This window comes from Episyrphus balteatus, chromosome 1, assembly GCF_945859705.1.
Source record: "Episyrphus balteatus chromosome 1, idEpiBalt1.1, whole genome shotgun sequence".
Classification (NCBI taxonomy): domain Eukaryota; kingdom Metazoa; phylum Arthropoda; class Insecta; order Diptera; family Syrphidae; genus Episyrphus; species Episyrphus balteatus.
The window spans coordinates 10,250,842-10,274,621 of NC_079134.1; the positions used below are offsets into that span (position 1 = coordinate 10,250,842).

The 23,780-nt window shown below is 31.5% G+C and overlaps 1 protein-coding gene across 17 annotated transcripts in view; it reads left to right on the top strand.

The window, feature by feature from the left end:
* LOC129915138 (adhesive plaque matrix protein) overlaps positions 1 to 23,780 on the top strand; it is a 43,609-nt gene that overhangs the window by 10,943 nt on the left and 8,886 nt on the right. For 10 of the 17 annotated variants that reach the window (XM_055994636.1, XM_055994654.1, XM_055994677.1 and 7 more), the window contains exons 2-10: positions 15,337 to 15,544; positions 15,608 to 15,913; positions 16,459 to 16,563; positions 20,751 to 20,855; positions 21,124 to 21,222; positions 21,341 to 21,439; positions 21,526 to 21,624; positions 21,704 to 21,802; positions 21,893 to 23,773. In XM_055994636.1, the coding sequence (XP_055850611.1) occupies positions 15,433 to 15,544; positions 15,608 to 15,913; positions 16,459 to 16,563; positions 20,751 to 20,855; positions 21,124 to 21,222; positions 21,341 to 21,439; positions 21,526 to 21,624; positions 21,704 to 21,802; positions 21,893 to 23,773 (2,905 nt within the window). In that variant the 5' untranslated portion in view covers positions 15,337 to 15,432. Of the gene's footprint in view, positions 1 to 15,092; positions 15,256 to 15,336; positions 15,545 to 15,607; positions 15,914 to 16,458; positions 16,564 to 20,750; positions 20,856 to 21,123; positions 21,223 to 21,340; positions 21,440 to 21,525; positions 21,625 to 21,703; positions 21,803 to 21,892; positions 23,774 to 23,780 lie in introns of those variants that run through there. The other 7 variants (XM_055994610.1, XM_055994630.1, XM_055994623.1 and 4 more) reach the window with 7 other exon arrangements.

Consider the following 23,780-nt stretch of genomic DNA (forward strand, 5'->3'; position numbering starts at 1 on the left):
TAACGGGAATATTTAAAAAACGTGACGTGCTAGGTCAATTCTGACTTCGGACTCAGCATACAAAAATCCTTTAGAAAAGTATAGTTAGTTTTATTTAAAGGAGGATTTAATTGCAGACCAGTGTTGTTGCAAATATTTTTTAAAATGCCTAGCCTAGATTGACCTTCATATAACTCACTCCTGTATACCGTTTAAAACTAATTAGATATTGTAGGATAATAGCTATTCCTTTTCTAATTAAATTTTTGAATACTAATTTTTATTTGATAAAACCTTTCCTCGATATTTTTAAATTTATTGATTTATAAAAACAGGGTTTTAAAGAAATTGACAAAGTTAGTAATTATTATTAAAATAAGCAAATTTTTTATTAAATTCTACAAAAAAATTAAAAAAAAAAAACCTTTTACTAGCTTTTTTTTTATTTGTTTGCAGAATTTTGTAAACAGAATTTTGAAAAAAGAATTTTGACCCAAGGAGAATTTTGACCCTAACCCTTTTGAATGGTCAGAATCAGATGCTCAAACCTCGCGTCAGGTTTTCATATTTATATCAATAACTTTCCTTTCAAACTTAAGTGGAAATGGCTCACTTCCTTTTATTAAATTCTGAACTCTAAAAAATTCCAATGTAAGAAACTGTAGAGTTTAAATTTTGCCATCATGAATTAAATTCTCTATTTGATGTTTAAAAAAAGGCCTAATGACCACATTTTAAAAATACATGGTCGTAGAAATATTGTAAGCTTTTGCTCCAAAAGAAAAAATCATATGATTCAAATATATTAGTCAAAAGATGTTCTACTTTAATACTTTTCAACTGTTACTATGTTTTTCTAGGATAACGCATTTATTACTTTTCACATTTGTGTACAAACTTGCATTCGTAATGTCTAATGTGTAATATTCTGTTTGGACCTCTTTCTTGGTGTTATATGAAACCGGCATTAGAAAAATTAAAATTTTGAATTTGGAAAGAATTTCGGGAAAAAAATCGCATTTGAATAGTGAAATGCGAAATTAATACATTCCTATAGAGTAGGGGTTGAAGAATTCCCAAGAATTGTCAAACTGTTTACAATCAAAGCTTAATTGATTAAAAACCAAACTCTTTACTCCTACTAAAACAAAAGACATAAAATAAATAAACAATAATAAATTTTATCAAAAAGTACATTCCTCAAACCAAAACGATTGTCTTATCAATTGCCTGATATCACAAAAATGCCAAATAATCAAGAAAACAAAAAAAAATTGCAAATTACCTTTGCTCACGAAATAACTTGTGCATATATTTTTTTTCTACGATATCGATTGAATGTTTAAAAAGTAATTAATTTTTGTTTTATTGCCATTCGTTTCGTTTTACCAAATTAAAAACCAGACCACAGAACTATTAAAATATCATTTAACTGGTATAAGTGTAAAGGTCTGTTTTGTGTTATTCTTTTCAAAACCATAAATTAAGTCTCCCTCTTTCTCATTAAGACCACTTGTTGTTGGCCATTTTTGGTTATGATGTGATGACAAACTCTTTCCAAAACGCAAAACCACCCACAATAACTTTGAATGAGACCTCGAATTTCGACCGGCACACTGTTCTACGGCCGTCGTTATGTGACTTTTCGATCTCTGGGGCATGACTACCAAAATTGGTGTTGGTTTTATTTGCCGGCTATAATCATTGTCATCATGGCACCGGATAATTGAAGTAATTGTACGATGATGTAAGCCAAAACCACCTACGGCTATAAAAGTTATAATGGTAGTATAGCAAAAAAAAAACACCTCCTAAACCATATGGTATAATATACGACACTTTATTACCCGCTAAATGATCGCCTTTTGCACAAGGACTTCTGGTATATCGAACTGAAGGCAAAAAAGTCCTTGCCCCTGGCCATCATGTTGACGGCTTTTGACGCTATAAACTAATTAACAATTTTGATTTGAATCTTTGTATTTCTTTGTTTTTTTTTTTTAATAAAAGTCAAATCATAGTAAAAAGCATGAAATGGCAACGAAACACACATATTCAAGCGATTAAGATCTCTCCAAGACGGAATCCTATGTCAAGGTTGTCCTTTGGCACGCTATAATACACCTTTTAAGCTTCTTAACCTAAACACACACCTTTAAGCGGAAGGAAATTTATTCCGCCTTTTGCTAGTACAGGTTCAAAGGGCTTTGTTCTTTGTTCAGAAGTGGGATTGGAAAGGTAACCTGGCCTAATTAATTTATTCAACCCAAGTCGACTATATGCTTAAGTTATTAGTTTATCATAACTGGATCAAGAAATATAGAAAGAAAAACTTGTTGGAAAAGTCTCCTCTTTCTTTCGATGGTAATTAAAATAAATTCTAACTGATAAGTTTGAGGAACAAATTGGAATCATGTTTCTCCGATTTTCGTGACAAAGGGGGGGCTATAAGGAAACAATTTAACGGAATGTTTTAGATTTGATTTATGAAAGGGGCGTGAAGACATTTGAGATTTTATATTCATAGTTGTAATGGCGAATGTTTTTCAACTTTATTGAGGTATTAATTCCACGTGTGTGTTGAGAGTTTCTAATTCATATTTTAGTTGGCAATTTTTGATCATAAATAAAATCACAAATGGGAGGTGTGTAATCAAAGTTCACCAGTTAGATTATAATTGATGTCGGTTATATGAGATCATTGTTGTAGGTACATTGAGTAGAGGGTAATTGTTGGCAATAAAAGTATAAATATTATGACCGATGATGATGATTGATGGCAACAAAAAAAGTTTTAACATTATGAAAGCTAAACATGATTTTTTGATTGTGATAAATATGTTAAGTAGGTTAATCTTATTATTATATTGATTTTGATGTTTTGTTTGTTTGCTTACAACGTAAAAAGCTTAGCTGGTGTTTTGAGATTTGAGATTAAGAACATTTACAACTTTCAATATTAACATCTTTTGGGATTGGTTTTAAGATGCAGGCTTAAAAGGCCCAGATAACAGAAAGGTTGGGGAAAAAAATGTTTAATTGAATTCTTTATTAAAGGGAAACTTAGTTACCCGGCTGAATTAAATAAGTGAGAAAAACCGTAAGATCATCTATTCGATCCGGAAACAGAAAAAAACAATGAGGAATCAATAAGTAAAGAACCGCTTACTAACTTTTGAACAAAACCATTTTAGCTAAATTTAAAATTGGCGAACAAAAATTGAAAAAAAAAAAGGTTTTTGGATGCAAATATTTTTTTTTCCAAAATCGATTTTTTGAAAACGGATTAATTTGTTCTAAACCTTTATTTATAATGCCTATCAATATTACATTTGAAAAGTTTTATGTGTATACTATACATGTAACAAACTGTTTTTAAAAACCGGCTCTAAAAAAAATTCTTCTTTTTGCAACTTATTTTGTGGCATACGTTGTTTCAAGGCCAAAAAAAAATTAAGAGAAGTTTTTTGCAATTTTAAAAACTAATTTTAAATTATTTTTCTAGTTTTCATTAAATTTCTTAAAACATTAAATTAAAAATATTGTATTATAAATTTTTAAAAAGCATAACAACTCTCTAAATCTTTATTTAAAAATAAAATCTTTATTTAAAAACAATCTTCTCATATTTATCATTACCTATATATTTTTGCGTACAGGTGATAAGCCGTCAATGTTACTGAGAAAATTTTGATGAAAATTTCGAACATTGTCTAGTTTTCTACAAAGAAATATTAATTTTTTTCTTGCGAAATCGATATTTCTTAAGACATAAAAAAATAAATTGCACGACTGGGGTCGCACGTACTTGCTCTTAGAGTTAAAGTTGCTTAAATTTTTAAGACTTTTTATATTAAATTTGGAAAAAAAAAATAAAATTCGTTTAAAAAAAAAAAATTAAATAAAATCTGGAATTGAATTGCCCTCCAAAACAAGTATGCAGTTTTGATTGATATATTAACATGCATTTTTAGAAAAAAAATTTTCAAAATCGTTAGAGCCGTTTTTTAAAAAACAAATTTTTTATAAATAATTTTTTGGATAAAAAGTTTAAAAATAAAATTGGTATGCCATTTTGTAGAAATCACTAATCAACATCTAAAAACAAATTTCAAAAAAATTCAATGTCCCGTTTTCGAAAATTTGATTTTTCAAAAAAAAAATTCAAATTTTTTTTAAAAATCCAAAAATTATTTTTTTCAAAATTTTATTTTTGGTTTAGGGTAAATTAGGGCATTATGGCATACCTAAGCACGAACTCAAATAACTTTACTACGGACAACAATTTTTACTTCCATCATTTTTTTTAATTAAATTTCATAAAAACGTAACATAAATAAATTATTTAAGAATAAAAATTCAAGCTTTTTAACAAAAAATAAAATAAATTAAAAATAGTCCAAAAAAAACCATATTGCCCTATGTACGGGCAATATGGTGAACCCCATTTACTTCGGAGCCCTTTACTTTTTTTACGTATATTCGGCATTTCTGAAATATAATTTAAAATAAGTTTCATAAAATTAACGTTAAATTAAAGTTAATTACAAATTTAAAAAAATGAAGAGACATCATGTAAGTTACTTTTGAAATTAGTTTTACATAAGGGCATTATGGCGCAGTCGGGTAAAATGTAGCGCCATAATGCCCTTATTGCATCTGCACCATATTGCAAAATATACATATATTCACAAAACACCAAAAACCAAACAAAATTCTTACTTCATTTAAAATATTACAAGTTATATAACCAAACCAAAACTGTACTCTGCATTCCACTCTTCACAACAAACACGTGCACTGTATAGTTACCGAGATACACACAAACAAAAACAAAGCGATATTACATTGGAACCCAGAACCGGTATATTTTTTTTGTTTTCTTTTTTGTTTTTGACAAAAATAATAGCACTGACCTGCGATTTTCACAAGGCTAGTGTTCGACGAAGACCAAAGTTTCTGCATTGGTTTTATTTAAATGCGAGTATTGGAAGTATGGTAGTTGAGAGGTGCGCCATAATGCCCGGTGTGCCATAATGCCCGAAGTTACCCTATATTTAAATTATATAAGTTCTTCTTCACAAAAAGTTTCGTTGAAATCGAATAAGCAGTTTCCGAAGTAATCGGATTTGAAAAGAACGGTTCTATGGCAGGTACCGTTAATAATGATTTTCAAAAATTTTTTTTTTTTCATTGAAAGATAGACCTTAGCTTAAAACTAACATTTGAATTTTTTAAACAAAATCGTTGGAGCCGTTTTTGAGATATTTCAATTTTACTAAAATCGGTATATGACAAGTACCGTTATTTTTTGTCCAAAAAAATTAATTCCAAAAACCCCTCTGGAGAGTCGCCAAATAACGGTACATACCAAGTTTGACATTAATCGGTCCATCCGTTTAAGCTGTAGCTCCTTATACAGACAGACAGACAGACTGACAGACTGACAGACTGACAGACTGACAGACTGACAGACTGACAGACTGACAGACTGACAGACTGACAGACTGACAGACTGACAGACTGACAGACTGACAGACTGACAGACTGACAGACTGACAGACTGACAGACTGACAGACTGACAGACTGACAGACTGACAGACTGACAGACTGACAGACTGACAGACTGACAGACTGACAGACTGACAGACTGACAGACTGACAGACTGACAGACTGACAGACTGACAGACTGACAGACTGACAGACTGACAGACTGACAGACTGACAGACTGACAGACTGACAGACTGACAGACTGACAGACTGACAGACTGACAGACTGACAGACTGACAGACTGACAGACTGACAGACTGACAGACTGACAGACTGACAGACTGACAGACTGACAGACTGACAGACTGACAGACTGACAGACTGACAGACTGACAGACTGACAGACTGACAGACTGACAGACTGACAGACTGACAGACTGACAGACTGACAGACTGACAGACTGACAGACTGACAGACTGACAGACTGACAGACTGACAGACTGACAGACTGACAGACTGACAGACTGACAGACTGACAGACTGACAGACTGACAGACTGACAGACTGACAGACTGACAGACTGACAGACTGACAGACTGACAGACTGACAGACTGACAGACTGACAGACTGACAGACTGACAGACTGACAGACTGACAGACTGACAGACTGACAGACTGACAGACTGACAGACTGACAGACTGACAGACTGACAGACTGACAGACTGACAGACTGACAGACTGACAGACAGACGGACTTCCGGGACCCACTTTTTTGGCATTGTCTACCATCGTAATGTCATGGAAAAATGTTATCTCAACTTTTTTTTTTGTACGAATGCATAACTTGATAATATCTATATTATAGTACCTATATCGCAAGTAAAAAAAATTGCGATTTCTTGCTCGACTCCCACAAAATCTCTTTTTAATAAAAACTTAAAAAATAGTATACATTTATTTTTTTTTTAAATGACTTTTAAAGTTTAATGGTTTTGATATTCAAAATTTCTTTTAATATTTTTAAAAAACTCTGGTACCCGCCTTAAGGGCTATCAGAATTTGGTTACTTGGTCATATCTTTTAAGGTAAAATTCGGTTAAATGCAGTTCTGTAAAATTTTAAATTTATTAAAAAACTTCGTTTCGATAAGTAAAAAAATCATTTTTCATACATATATAAAGCTTTGGGTTTCGGTAGGAAATAAACAAACACTTTAAAAAGTGTCTTTAAAGTATAGGTAAAACAATTAATCACCTTTATTAATTTGAAATATTGATATGCCAGCAAGTTTTAATAAAATCTTTTAAATTAATAACTTACAGCTAATTTATCATAAAATAAACACAAAAAACCATCATAAAAACATGATTTCCTACCGAAAAGAGCATTGAACCAGCTTCCAAAATAGTTTATAGTTTCCACATAAAACGATGGATAACTTCCTCATTTGAAATCCTAAAAATATATAAACATAATTCGCAGACCACGAAAAATTACGTCAGCTTTTATATGATTTCGCACATTAGACCGGTCCGGCTGTATTAATGACTTATATATTTTTTATGTTAACATCGTTTATTTTCAAACATGAAATAATTTTATTTTTTGTCGGTTGTCTTCTAATTCAAAACAAACTTTTACGAAATGGACAAATGGTTTGGTGAATTCCTCAGGCATGTCACATTCCGATTCCCATATATAAACGAATATATTGTGGAACATGTTTTCCGCTGCTCTTAAGACCTACCTTCTGGTGCGGTCCAACAAAAACATCAGAAAATAAAATAAATAAATAGATAAAAACCTGGCTAATAGCCAGTACAATTTTTGCTCCTTTTTTTCTGTCACTGGAGCAATTAATTTATTATTTTTTTTTCTGTAAAAAGATAAATAAATAATAAACAAGTAAAACGTGAAGACAATTTATAACCACTTTGGGTCTTAACCATTTAGATGGCAGAGTGGAACCACGTAAGCACGCACGCTTAAATGAACAAACTATCTATCAAAAGTTGATGCGGTAGAGCCTCCATATTAGAGTGGTTGTTCTGAAGTTTTCTATATATTTCTTGAGATTGAGATTGATTTGAAGTAAAGTTTCGCATGTTTTATTAATAATTCTTTGCACACAAATTTTTTTTATTGATTTTTTTTTAACTCAAATTGACTAATTGAGTGAGATATTATTTTGGTTTAATTGAATTTTATTTTTTTTTAATTCAATTAAATATGCACGGCAGGTTTGTTCCAAATTTCCTTTCTTAGAACTGAAACAGTTTTTTTGCTTATTTATTCATGTTTTTCGTTTTTTTTTGATTTTTTGTTTGTTTTGAATTGTTTTTGATTTAAAGAATTGAAAGAGTGAGCATTCATAAAGTAGAACGATGAGGTCAGTTGGACGTCATTCCTCCCACACAAATCACGTATTTGTTCTCATTTTATAATATTTTTTCTCTGGCTATGAGCGGAATAGCAACACTTGACGATGTTCTGGTCATTTTTAAATCTTGAGTTGTTTGGCTATATTTGGATGTTTGCAGATTCACGACAGACTATTACTTATTTGGAGTTTTGTCTGAGATTTGTTTTTACGAGTCTGGGAAAGCATCAATCAAGTGACGTTAACTGCGAACTCATGGCATCACTTCAGAATTAAGTTATAGCTAAGTTATACCGGTATCGTAAAAGTCATACTGGTAGGTGATTTAGAAATCAGCAAGCGAGTGCGGTTGAAATTTAAATGATGTAACACTTTATTTGTTAAACATGACAACTTTATTGATATGTACTCGTACAAACGTGCATGTGACATGTGTAATTGAAAGCACCATCATAATTTATTGACAGATTTATATGCAACTAACCCTAGAAAAGGATGGGCCATTAATTATTTTCCTCGTAAAATTGCTTTTAAAATAGATCTTTATATATTTTTTTTTTCATTGTGAACAGTTTTTCGTCCAAATTAAAAAAAAATATATATTATTTTAAAAGACTTTAATCAGATTGGAAAAAAAACTTTATGGTCTAAACTCAATTTAGGATGATTCAGAATTGTGCTAGGGGATTCGAGTATTTTTCTTGACTTCTTAAAGAAATCACAATGAACTGAAAATAAACCAAAATATGTATAAAATTCGTAGTTATTTGCTTCTTATATTATTGAAAATAAGTGCTGGAAGGCTCTTGGAGCAATGTTGTCTTGCGATCTCCTTCCAATGATAGTGTCAAAAACTATTCTGTATAGAGTTAAATTACTAAAAATGAAGAATTACTTCAGTCAAAGCTCTGAATTGGACTTTACCTTGGACGCAGAGGCACTGTTTATTAAAAAACTTTAAATGAAATTTACACCACCAGATCAAATTTTTTAGCGGAGTTAAAATTAATTCAGACAAAATAGAAGTTTCTTGGATTAGCAGCAGGGTTGACGTATTATTGCATCAGGTGACCCAATTTAAAGTGATCGTCCCAGCTTTGCAGTTTACCAACAACTAGATTATTTCCTTTAACAGTTTCTGAATGCAATTTGATATTTTCTGTATGTTAAGGCAGCATCTGAAATTAGTTTATGGTAAAAGAAAATTCATATATAAAAAACTGTTAAAGAAGTATTTTGAAAGCTTCTGTGTTCTGTTTCATCTTATTTTTATGAGTTCATAATATACACATAAAAGTTATTCAAACACTTGAAAACAACTCAAATGATGCAGTTATCATTAATCTTTAATGACTCCTAAAATCAGAGGCCTACTTAACTGCTTTTAATGCAAGTGTTTTAGTTTCGACAAGGCATTCATTTACCAAGTTCATATCGCTCATTTACTTGAACACTGTCATAGCTCAAAAAAACTTTTTTTTTTTTTTTAGAAAATGAGTTTTAAATTAGAAAATGAGTTTTAAATTTGGTATCGATCAATTTTTGTATTAGTACAGGTAAAATAGTACATTAAACCAACAAATAAAAAAAAATTGTTACACTCATGAAACTTGGCAAAAAGTTTGCTTTTGGGATAAGAACCAAGGATAAAAAAAAGTCTAAAAGAAAAAGTTGGGTGGAAGGGTGTTTTTCGCGTACAAGAGGGAGGAGGTGAAGGTCAAAAATATAGTGAACAAAATTGTTTTTCGAATATTATCATATGACACATGTTTTTAAGGTATTTTTTTCATCTGAATCTAATGACTTTAAAAATAAAGTCAATACGACTGCTCTAAGAAAAGTTATTGCCGATTAAAAACAGGAGTGCTTGTTTTTCGACTTCAACAGGTAAAATATAACAGAAACCTATGCGAAAAACATTTTATACTAAAAAAATTCGCGATGAAGGTTTAAGATAAAGCAGGGACAAAGAATTCATAAAGTTCTTAAAAATATTTTTGGTGAAAGGGTGTTTTTTTGATGGGTTGAGTTATGTGTGAAAAAGGTATCATAACAGCTGACTAAAATTTTATTAATTTTTAAAACTTGGTGAAAAAGTTTTGTTTGTAATAAGAATTAAGAATCTATAAAGTGTACAAAATTATTTTGAGTGAAAGGGTGTTTTTTTTTAAAGAAATGATGAAATTCGGAAATGTGACCACAAAAACTGGGAAAAAATTATTACACCAATGAAAATTGGTAAAAATGTTTCATTTATAACAGACACCAAGAATCTAAGCAGTTTATACAAATATTTTAAGTTAAAGGGTGTTTTTTTTTTGGAAATAGGGAAAATTCGCGATAAGAATCAGTGGTATAAATTGTTCCCTTACGAAATTTATTAAAAATGTTGTCTTTCCCATAGGAATTACGAATAAAGTAAAACTATAATTTGTTTTCATGTGAAATTGTGTTTTTTTTTAGATGTAGAGAAAATATGGGTATAGAAAAGTGTGCAATACTAGAGTAATACTTGTGGTACCCTATTGAAATTCAGGAATTATTCTACCTTTGAGATAAGAAACAAGAATCTACAATATCATTCAAATAAAATATTTTGAATGAAAACAGAAATGATGGGTCGCCCTAATGAAATTTGGTAGAAACATTGAATTTGGGATAGAAAGCAAGAATAAAGAGTTTTCATAAAAAAAAAAAAAGTTAAAGGGTGTTTTTTTTTTGAAGAGACAGTAAAATCTGTAGTTGGTCCCAAAAAGCCATTGATTCGTGTAGAAGTTCTAAGAACCTTAATAAAGCCGTTTAATTAGTCATCAAAACCAAAAATAAAATGAATAATTGGTTTTTTGGGACCAATTATAGATTTACTGTCAAAACTTGTCATTTTTTAGTTATGACAGTAATCAAGCAAATAAGCGATACTCAAACTACATATATGACCTAACTGAAAGTAGTGATGTTGTCATTTATAATTATGTAGGTGTAGGTACTCCGCTCATTGATTACACTGAGACAAAAGTGTTTTATTTTATTAAGTTTTGATAAACTTTTCCGAAGGTTTTGGTTGCAAAACTCGAATCCGAAATCAGAATTTTTCTAACAGTTCACGTTTTTGAGATATTCATGTTATAAGATCTCAATAATCGATTTTTGCTACCTTTTAAGCATTTCCCTAGTAGGTACGTGTATCACCCAAACTAGAGCTGCTAGAAAAAAACTAAGGGCAGATTTGAAATCATCGATGTCAAATTAGTAAAATTAGTGAATATTTTTGTTACGTTTATTTAATTTTCTTGAAAATTCTTGGACATCAACTTTATGATTAGCTCTAATGACTCACCAAGTTTCAAGAAAAAAAAATTGCTTTTTCAGCCAAATAGAGTGGATAACAAGCATATATAATATATGTCCTCTCCGTTACTTTGGAATGGCCGTACTGTAAAAAAAAATTTCAGCATCATTTAAGATGTTGAAGACTACGTTGTTGTTTTTCTTGAACTTTATTTGATTTCCTTTAAGACATAACTGCACGCAACATTTGTTTGAATGCGACCGGTCATATAAATACGTTCTTGATATTCTTTACTTTATGTTAAAAATAAAAGAGAATTTTAGTCTTAAGACAAAATTCCACATACCCATACAAAAATCATGTAAATACGGCATGTAAAACACCAAAACTTTCCAAACTTTTCAAACTGTACAAAAATTCCATAACACCGTTTATAACATTTAAACTAAAAAAATTTACAAGAAATCTAATGTATATTCCACACGAAAAAGTCTAGTCAAAAATTAAATTAACGACCTAGCACAGATTGGTACCTACCATAAATTATTTTGACATATTCCACAATATTCAAAAAACAAAACTAAACCATGTCTGCATGCAACTTGAATCTAACCAAACTCTCTCGTAGGTATACCTTTTCCAACATAACGATTAAACTTTAGACACCCTTCTTTCTCATAATTCTGCATTATATTCTTATACTTTTATCGAATAAAACAAGAAGACCGGAAACTTCCTCAATTCGATCGGTTTCTATACATAACGAAAAAGCCTTGAAGACTCCAAAAAAAAAAAAAAAATAAAGGAACTAGAATAATGTCCTAGAAAAATATCGAATTGTTTTGTTTTACTCACATGTGTGTTCTATTTAAACAACAAAACAAAAAAAAAAACTAAAAGGTTGACAGGAAAATTGATTTTGTTTCATAGTTTCCACGGAAAGGTGAGCAATTGACGACCTACCTACAATTTCAGACATTAGGGTTAGGGGTGTCTTCTGGGCCAACGAACAAGCAAGAAATCTAGGTCAAGTTGCTAGTCACAAGTCACTCAAAATGAGAGATACCTTTACAAAAGGCTGCTTTCTATATAAAAAATGCAAATATTTTATGTTTACTTTAGTTCATTTTTTTTTTTTTTTGTGTCAGAGAGGGGTTAACAAATTTATAGATGTATATTGTATATCTATGCCATTGTCATGGTAAGCCTGGGGAATACTTATAATTTTGATTCATAAAAAAGTTTGAAGGGTGATAAGGAGGAGGAATATCATAACAACTCTCATGATTGCAGTGGATAATTAAGGATTGATTTTTTTTTAGACTATTTGGGGTATAAAATGACGTGTTTGTAATAACTTACAAAAAACAATCGTCGATATATAGAAGCCTATAAGCGTGAGGATATAACTTACAATGTTAACACTCCTTATGCACAAATCTATTTCGACAAGGCCAACAGAAAATAGAATGATTGGCAGCCAAAGTTAAAGGTTGTTATTTGATATCGAAGGCCAAATTCAAGTAAATTACCTAAAAAAAGCTAAGAAAAATCGACCGGAAATTGTAGACATTAAAAACATCTAAACAAAATTGGAGGCTTTTGAGTTTGATAAAGTACATTTGATTGGAAGTTAGAAATTAGGTTGAAGGAATTAAAAACAAAGGCCAAATTTTACATTGAAAATGGTAACAGGGTTGTAAAAAATCATTTTTTTCAGTGCATTTGTTTCCCATTACCTACAAATTAAAAAAAAAAATATTTATTGGAACTCAAAAAAAAATTTGAATTAAAAAAAAAATTTGCATTAAAAAAATTTGCATTAAAAAAATTTGATTAAAAAAAATTAATTTGCATTAAAAAAAAAATTTTAATTAAAAAGAAATTTTTATTGCAACCCAAAAATATTTGCATTAAAAATTAAATATTTATTGCAACTAAAAATATATATTTTGCATTAAAAAAATGTTCTTGCAACTCAAAAATATTAAAAAGATAATATTAAAAAGATAAATATTTAAAGCACACATTTTTCCTTGAATTTTTTTATTTTTATTTTTTTTTTCAATTAATTTTTTTTAATGCAAATTTATTTCAGTTGCAGTAAATATTTTTTTTTAATTTAAAATTCATTTTTTTAAATTGATATTTTTACAACCCTGGCCCAAAGCATTATTGGTTTATTTAAGAACGTTTTAACAAAAAGTGGACATTCAAGGAACTAGTGATGGGAACTATCGAATGATTTGAACTATCGAATAGTTCATTCATTCATTCATTTATTCATACGAATAAAAACTATCGAATACAACTATCGAATAAAAACTATCGAATAAACTATCGAATAAACTTTCGGATAAAAAGTATCGAATCAAAAAAAAATATTCGAATAAGAAAACTATTGTTTAAAAAAACTATATGTTTAAGAAAACTATTCGAATGAAAAAACTATCGTTTAAGAAAACTATTCGAATGAAAATAGTAACTAAATTAATGAATGAATGATTTAAAACTATCGAATGAATGAATATTTTACAACTATCGATAGTTTGATAGTTTTTATTCGGTAGTTCCCATCACTACAAGGAACCTAAATCATGCATTTGGCTGGCAGTAAACTAAGTAGAGCTGCACAGTGGTGCATTTGTAATTTTTTACACGGCCATTTCTTAACGAAATGTCATGAAATTTGGTACACCGAAGGATATTTGTATGGAGAATACGAAAAAGCTGCCAACTTTTTATTTATTCAAAATGGCGTCTCCAAAATGGCTGCGAGAATAAGCCTTTAAATAGAATTTTCTATTTCAAAATAGTGTATAAGCAAGAATTGGCTTAGTTCAGAAATAATTTTTTTCGACTTCGTATTTGAATTTAGAATATTAAAATCTCTTAGAAAAGTATATTATGGTTAACTGAAAAAATAAACTCTCAGTTCTATCGAACATTGAAATTTTTCAATATTTCATGTTTTCTAATTTTTTTTTTAAACATAGTTGGCAACCATATAACTCCAAAATATTAAATTTTTTTTATCAAACATAAATAGATGAGATTTCAAAATGGGGCTAATCTAAAAAAATATCAATAAAATAGTCTAAAAGAGGTCTAAAAGTGTGTTTTACTAATTTGAGAATTTTTGGAATTCGTTTTAAAATTTTTTGATTTTTTTTGTTATGGAATATGAAACTATGAATTCTATATTTAAGAACTTAAGCCTAGTACGCTGCTGATGTGAAACGAAAAATTTTTAAGTCTCCAAGTCAACAGCGAAGAGCGAACATGTTAACGAAAAAATACCATCGGGTAATATAGCAAAGGAAAAATAATAAAACTACAAATCAAAAAATTCAAGAAAAAACATCAGAAAATAATGGCGTTTTCGATTGGCAGTCCGGAAGCGTCCGGAATCATTCTGAAAGCGTTTTATTCGTACAAAACTGACAGTTTTGTGTGAATAAAATTTTTTCAGAATGATTCCGGACGCTTCCGGACTGCCAATCGAAAACGCCATAAGTTTTAAAGCAAAAACAAAACAAATTTAATTTCGTTTAAGATTTCGTTAACGAAATTTTGTATGGAAAATTTCGTTTTGCTTCAGCAACGTACTAGGCTTTAAACCTTGTTGACCTTGATTTTAGCCGAATTTCTAACTGATATATTATTTTGAAAAAGAAAATTTTATTTAAAGGCTTATTCTGACCGCCATTTTGGAGTCGCTTTTTTTAATAAAAAAAAATTTGGCAGGTTTTTCGTATTCAAGGTACAAATATCCTTCAGTGTACCCAATTTCATGACATTTCGTCAAGAAATGGCAGTGCAAATGAATTTTGAAGCCAAAAAGCACCACTGTTCGCTGTATCAATTTATTCCACTTGCAATAGTTCACTTTTCTTATTTTTGCCTCCACTCATTTGAGGAATTTATTTCATGCGAATTGTACACCTTCTATTGAACTGAATTTTTAATCAACTCCTATGAAGAATCTATCAAGGAATTTCGATTTCAAAAGCTTTTAAGTCATCGCCACTTTTTTTTCATTTGTAGGCTTGGTTTCCATTTTTTGTTTTCGAGACTGCTTATCATCAACGGAACTCTTATTTGAAAATGGTTTTTGAATGTCTTCCAAAAATTACATAAAAACCCAAAGTGACAATTTATTTATTTATTATTTTTTTTTATCAATTTCAGGTAAAATTTGTGATAGAAAGTCATCCGCAGGAGTCAAAAAAACATAAACGACCAACAAGTCCCTGCTGTCGAGTACTCAATACACGACTAATAAGCATGGGAGCTGGTTTCGAACAAAGGCCATGGACGCCAACAGTACGAAGGGGTAGAATTGCTGCAGAGGCAGCTAGTCCTGGTCCAGCTTGTGTACAATTACCCAATTTAGTAGGTAAGTATCTCTACATCTTTCTTTCAAAATTCTTCTTCTTAACATTTCTTCTCTTCCAAAAAGGTACCAAAGTGACAGATTCCAAAAAACAAGCCTCTCCAGCATTTAGTTTCGGTCAGAAACATCGCTGCAAAGACGATTCAATTGGACCTGGTCCAGCACAATATAATGTTGCCGGTCTAGGAGTCAAAGGCAAAGATACCCCACCAGCCATGTCCTTACAATCCCGTCCCAAACAGAAGTCAAGTTTTAAAACACCTGCACCTGGCGAGTATAATGTTGACAAGGCAGCCAAATCGATAGTAGATTCGGCTCCAAGATACACATTTGGCTATCGACCAAATTTAGAAAAAGCCAGCACTACTCCAGGTAAATTTTTCAAAAACTTGCATTTTTTCATGAATCTTTCCCCTCCATTTTTGTACATACATTGAATCGTGTAAATGTCGAAGGATCTCTTCATCATCTATGTGTTTGTGCTTCCATCATTTTTCTATATATAAATGGATGTGTGCTTCATTTTCGTTTGTTTTGTGGTCAGAAGTGGGAATGGATGGGTTATAAAGAAGAAAGAAAAAAATTTAAGAAAACAAGCTTTTTGTACAAAATTTCGATCAAGAAAAGAAAAGCTTTTTGAGTGAAAGAAAAGAAAAAAGGCGCCAAGACACCTCTCATGAAAAATCAAGAATTCTTTATTTCAAGAAAAGGTACATAATCAAGCACACTGGGTGGGAAAAAATTTGTCTTTTTCTTTAAGCTTTAAAATTTTCATTTTTGTACAAAACTTAAGGCTTTTTTAGTTTTAAAAATTCGTGCTTTACATTATTCTTTGGCTTTTATCAACTTCAATATACTTATTTTCAACAATTTTAGCAAAATGGTTTGTTTATATTATTTTCTTATTATTTATTTAGCCGCAAACCAATACAGGGTGGTCGATTTGAATGTTATAAAACGAAGAGCACCACAATATTCATTTCGAATAAAACCTCCGTTTATTATTTTAAATGACACTCCAGGTAAAAAATCTTGAAAAGTTGATGTTAGCTTTATTGTTTATTCGTCTATATGTTTACCATGCCACATATATGTCTTCAGGCATTATTTGTTTAGAATTTTTGGTGAAGGTAAAGCACAAAATTTGCAAAAGCTTAAGTGTTTTTATAGCTGAAAGTCAAAAAAGTTTCATTTGATCGATAAATTAAGGTCGACAATACCCGTTTGCTTAAGCCCCACATATTCATCCCTATTATGAAATTCGAAAAGAAACCATTTTCTTACATCTCGAAATGAACGACATAGATAAGATATACCAAAATGCATTTTAAAATTATCCTAGTCTTGAAAAAAAAAAACGGCTTCAGTGAAGGGTTAAAACCAAATACGATATGACTCGAATTTCATAATTGGTCGGATCCATAAATTCCCTTCGGACTTGCTTCGCTATTAAACACAAAAATCTAAATATTCTTATCAGAGTAGGAGAAAACATATCAGAAATCGAATGCATTTCATTTTCCAAAAGTCATTTGTGTATTAAATTTCATGATTTGCATTCCATTGACGAGGGATTTAAAATTTCATTTATAAAGTAAGTCACACGTAAAGAAATCACTGGATCTCATAAGAACCAGTGAAACCCACCTCCTACTACGTATTCTAAAGATTTGTCGTTCAATATAAATAATAGAGTTATTTTGTTATAATTTTTCTTTTTTTTTAGATTTAAGATAAAAATATTAATATTAATTATATTTAGTTAAACACAGTTTTCTCCAATCATTTGATATTTAATGAATATTGAAATTTAACATGCTCTATTTATTAAATAATTGATTTACTTATATAATAATACTAGATAGAGTAACCCTCGCCAGCTTATCAGAACGTTTTTCTTAAAAACAAAAATTTTTTTAAGTTTTTTTACATGAACCTTCCCCTAACAACCGATACCGAAGTCCATTTTACCCCATCACCTCAGGTTTTCGAGATAACCTCAACAAATTTCACAGCCTCAAAAACAATTTTTTTTTTAGATCTGCGGGTGCGACTTTGTTAAATATAAATTATGTTTTTCGGGTCTTTGAAACCAGATTCAAAATCTATTTTGCTCTATCGATTTTCGAGACAAACTCAAAAAAGATATTAGTTTCAGGGTGTTTGTGAACACGTTTTTAAGAAGTTTAATCTTCTCAAAAAAGGTTTGTACCTGCAACAACTCATGTTTTCAAATTTAAACAACAGTTAAGAAAAAAAATGTGTTCAAAAATCGTTATTAACGTCACCTACCTTCCATAGAAGCTTTTTTTTTTTTGGTTTCTAGACTATCCCAAACAGAGCTTAAAAATAAACTTAATATAGATAATTTAGATTTTTAAAAATACCTAATTGATTCAGTGGCGTATCCAGAAAAAAATTTGGGGGGGGGGGGCTGAAAAATTCCGCAGTTCGACCGAAAGTGAACTGGCATCACTTTTCAATTTCACGTGAAATTGATCTTCGATCGATTTCGAAAACTTCGAAAATGCTTCGAACTGTCAAAACTGAAGGATCATCCATTTTTATTTTGTTTCTAAAGTTAAATTACTGCTACTTTGAACATGGATGCAATTTTATTGGCAACTTTATTGGAAAAAAGCAAAATTTAAAAGAAAAAATAAGAAGTCACATTTTGCGAGACATATGAAATATGTAAGTGAAATGCAGAACATGGGCGATATTATTGCAAATTTTCAAAGAAAAATGAATTAGATAAAATGTAAAGCGAATGAGGTTGCAAACACAGAGGCATGATATTTCATGCCTCATGTGTTTTATGTAATTTGTGTTAAATTACCAACAAATAAACATTACAAAACAATAAAAATATAAGTTTTGATAATATTTTGTCCAAAAATTGGAGATTCATTGAAAAAGATACCAAGTTCACGAGCAGAAACAAAGCGAATTGAATTCGATCAGAAAATCTAAATGAGCGAAAAAATGTAGAACACCAAATTTCACTATCGGCAACGCAAGTGAATGCTCAAAAAGTGAAATGCAGAACGTAAAAGTCTCAAAAACTAATTTTCAATGAAATTCTTTTGATGTTTAATCCGAAATATATATTTTTTAATTATGTTCCTTTTTTAACACAAATCAGAAGCACAAACTGGAATTTGCTTAAATAAACCATTAGTTATGTTGACCACTAAGATATTGAGATATAAAAAATTTGTATTTCCGATATCTTTGAGAAAAATATTATTTTTGAAAAAAGTAATATACTCAAGACAATAAAATACGACGTGATTGCATAAGAAGCTTTGCAAAATTTAACGGTGATATAATTCGACGTCAAAACAACAAACAAATTATTTGAAAAATTCTGAATTGAACTAAAATCCTGAAAATCCCAAACCTCATTTGAAAAATCAATTTTGAAAACGGAATACCTAACTATCTGAAATTTTGGTTAAAGGGGTTTTTAATTGTTAGTACAAAATGACAAACGGGGTAATTCCATAAAAATTGGACATGAAGTGTGAATACAATATAGGCTTTTTTAGTTTTTCCAACAGCAATTCACAAGTTAAAAAGGGCAACTTTCTATTCGCGTTGCAAGTGTCATATTCTTAAAACTTGTGTCTTATTAATGTTAATTAATGCATTCATGTTTCTGGCATGAGGGGGACGATATGTTATTCGTTTATTTTGGTCACTCAAATCTATGAGAATCAACAAGAACGAATATTTATATGAAAATTAAAGTTTATATGTAAGAGTTTTTAAGAGTTGATACTTTTCACATCGAAAGATATTTTTTAAGAGAATTCAAAAAAATTTGGTTTTAACTAGTATTCCATATTCAATTATGTAGGTAATGAAAATTCTGCACATCTCAAAAATAATTTTGTATCTAATCTTAATAGAGGCTAAACAATTTTCAAAAATAATTATCCTTTATTTTACTTAGTTTTAAGATTTTGTTTTGCATATATTAAAATTTTGCTGAATTGTGAATAAAACTAAATTGTGAATAATTTAAAACACATATGAAGAAATACGTCAAAAATATTTCAAGAAATATGAGTTCAATAACTACTAAATTTGATATGTTATAAACCAACTAGTTTATTGAAATCGGAACAGAAAAAAGGTATTTTAGAAATAATTTTCAAACCCAGGCAAGGCCTCATGATATTATACCGTGGCGAAGACCGTTTACAACTAAATCCTAAATAAGACCAAAAGATTTTATAGGTATCTAAATGTTAAATTTAATATTTCGGTGCTGTATAAATTTTCTATAAACTTGAAATTCTAAAGGATATTTTAAGATATAGAGGGACTGTTCTTTACACTATTTAGATAAAAAAAAATAGGGGTGAGGTGCTTACGAACAACCAAAGCCTTAGGTATAACTAACAACTTTCAACAATTCCTGTGCGCGTGTCATAAGCTTACAAGAAAGTCGATTCAAAAAACAATCGTACCTTTAAAGGGGACTAATTTATATCAAAATTCTATTTAACTACATTTCTTTGATAGCTATAACTGTCCTCTAATTTAGAAAGGCTTTATTTTAATTTAGTTAATAAGCTTCAAAAACTTCAAAAACCTTATTGACAACACAAGTCAAATTTTCGGCAGGTTGTTTTGAATTTTTAAATAGACACCAGTTATACGAATTCTGGTTTTGAACTTGTGTAAGAATTATGTTCTATTATTTTTTGCATAAATATTTTGAATCACACTTAATTTGAACTTAATTTGAAAAACACCTCACAAAATTCACACAAAAACACACATTCCACTTTTATTTATTTAATTGTAAATATATTTCCAAGTCAAAGCTCTAAAGTTAAATTGGTACTATTTTATTTTATCGGCTGCATTGAATTTGGAAAAAGTCTTTCATTTTGCATTTTTGTTTGTAAATACACAAAAAGAATCTTGCACATTGTTTCCATTGGTTGATTTGTTTTTAATGCATCCACAAGTTATTTTGTTTATAAGCTTCTTTTCCTTTTAGAAAATCTATTTTTGGTTTATTCTTTCAAAATTCTCTGTGCAATTTCATTATTCAACAAAAAATATTTACATTTTTTCACAAAAAAAAAAAAAAACCGCTTCCACAAAAAAAAACATATAAAATTTTCATACAGATAACATACAAACATAAAAAAATTATTAAAAACAAAAAAAAACTTCGTCAAACAAATAGCCCCGAATAGTTATCATCCCGAAAAGGTCTCCATATGCCAAGCGAGTTCACCAAAGTATTCCTTCGGTAGGAGGACGAAAATAGACTTTGATAAGGGAACACCAGGTAAAGTGGACAAACATTTTCAACATTTTTGTTTATTTTTTTGCAATTTTTTCGTTCTTTAAGTTTTTTTTGTTCTATTTTATTTACTTTTTTTTGTTGCCTTGAGTAGAAAAAAGCTTTTGCAGAAACGATTTTCTTTGATTTTTATTTTATTTTGGATAGAAAGATATTAGATCTCAATCAACCACCATGCATGTTGTGTCCAGTTTTTTGTTACTTTTTGAAACCTTTTTTTCTTTTTCGAAATCTAATTTGTTTGTTTTTCCAGCACCGGGAGCTTATTGCCCGGAAAAACACAAGATTGACAAAACACCAGAGTTCTCATTTGGAGTAAAACACCATGCGCCGAAGAATGATCAAACACCAGGTATGTCAGAAACGCTTGTTTTCGAAAGTACTTAATTATGTTTTGTTGTTTTTTGTAGTTTTGTTTGATTTGTGTTATTTGTTTTATGTTTTGCTTTTAATTTTGTATGTTTGTTAAGCACCGGGGGCTTATAGAACCGAAGTAGTTACTTTAGATCATTCACCTGCTTACAGTTTTGGGGTCAAGGCTAATGATAGAATCTTAAACGAAACACCAGGTAAGCTTTCAAAAGCACACTTACAATATCGGTTTTCTATCAAATTGAACATTCTTCAAAATTTTTCCAAACAAAAACACTTAAAGCACCTAGTGCGTACAGTCCTGAAAAAGTTAGACTTGATCACACACCACACTACAGTTTTGGCTTGAAGACAATCCATGAGTTCAAAAATGATACTCCAGGTAGGTTTCTGACATATTTTTTAAAGTTTCTGTAGAATTTGGCTTTGATGCACAAATTTTTTTGATTTTTGAAATGTAGCACCTGGAGCGTATAAGCCGGAGAAATGCAACTTATCTTATTCTCCCGCCTATACTCTCGGTTCAAAAGTTAATCCCGAAAAACCTTTAGATACCCCGGGTGAGTTGAGCTTTACTAACAAAACACAACACTATCACGCTTTATCCTCTTTTTTTTGTGTGAATAACATTTGTTTATTTCCCCTTACAGCTCCTGGGGCCTACAAACCCGAACAATGTAAGCTCGATCACACTCCAGCCTACAGTTTCGGAGTTAAAGTAAACCACGCTAAGCCTAGTGATACTCCAGCGCCCGGTGCATACGAAACAGAAAAGGTCAAACTTGATCATACACCGGCTTATAGTTTCGGTGGAAAGTACGACCCGAAAACACATTACACGACACCAGCTCCAGGAGCATATGCTCCGGAGAACTGCAGACTTGACAACAATCCTTCTTACAGTTTCGCTGGTAAACATGATCCCTCAAAGCCAATTGATACTCCAGCTCCTGGTGCTTATTCTCCAGAAAAATGTCGTCTGGATAATACTCCCGCGTATACCTTTGCAGGTAAACATGGTCCAGCTAAGCAAAGTGATACTCCTGCACCAGGTGCCTATGCTCCAGAGAATTGCCGTTTAGATAATACTCCGGCTTACACTTTTGGTGGAAAATATGATCCTTCGAGGCCAAATCTTAATCCAGCTCCAGGGGCATATGCGCCAGAGAAGGCTAACCTAGAACACTCTCCCGCTTACAGTTTTGGAGGTAAACACGATCCACAAAAAGCCTTTAATACTCCTGCTCCAGGTGATTATGCGCCAGAAAAATGTAGGCTGGACAATAATCCGTCTTATTCCTTCGGAGGAAAGCACGATTTATCAAAACCTAATGGTGTCCCTGCTCCCGGAGACTATGCACCGGAGAAATGCCGTTTGGACCACACTCCAGCTTACACATTTGGCGGAAAGCATGACCTCTCCAAGCCGAATGGTATCCCAGCCCCTGGAGACTACGCACCTGAAAAGTGTAAGCTCGAAAATACCCCAGCTTATACATTTGGTGGGAAACATGATCTCTCTAAGCCAAACGGTGTCCCAGCCCCAGGAGACTATGCACCAGAAAAGTGTCGTTTAGACCATACCCCGTCTTACACATTTGGTGGGAAGCACGACCTTTCGAAGCCGAATGGTGTCCCAGCCCCTGGAGACTATGCACCAGAAAAGTGTCGGTTAGAAAATACTCCAGCTTACACATTTGGAGGAAAGCATGATCTCACCAAGCCAAATGGTGTACCAGCTCCTGGAGATTACGCCCCAGAAAAGTGTCGCCAGGATCACACACCGTCTTACACATTTGGCGGGAAGCATGATCTTTCCAAACCCAATGGTGTCCCAGCTCCTGGAGACTATGCTCCAGAAAAGTGTAGGCTAGATAACACCCCAGCTTTTACAATCCTGGGAAGACAAGGTGCTCCAAAACTAGCAGACACTCCTGCTCCAGGTGACTATGCTCCGGAAAAATGCCGCCTAGATAATACACCTTCCTACACATTTGCCGGAAAGTATGATCTCACAAAGCCAAGTAATACTCCTGCACCGGGAGCCTATGCTCCCGAAAAATCAAACCTTGATCATTCTCCAGCTTATAGCTTCGGAGAGAAGCACCATGAGCACAAGATTGCCCAAACTCCAGCTCCTGGGGATTATTGCCCAGAAAAACACAATCTCGATCATACACCAGCCTATACATTGTCTGGCAGGCATGATTTGAGTAAACCAAGTGCCACACCAGCTCCGGGAGATTATGCACCGGAAAAACATAATCTCGATCAATCTCCAGCTTATACCTTCGCAGGAAGGCCTGAAGCAGCCAAAATAAGCAAGAGTCCAGCTCCGGGAGATTATGCTCCAGAGAAACATAATCTCAATCATACTCCTGCTTATACAATAGCTGGGCGGAGTCATGTTGAGAAGGCCTATCTGACACCAGCACCTGGTGATTATGAACCTGAGAAACATCAACTTGATCAATCTCCTGCTTATACCTTTGGCACGAAGGTGAATCTCAGCAAGCCCAGTGAAACACCAGGTAAGTG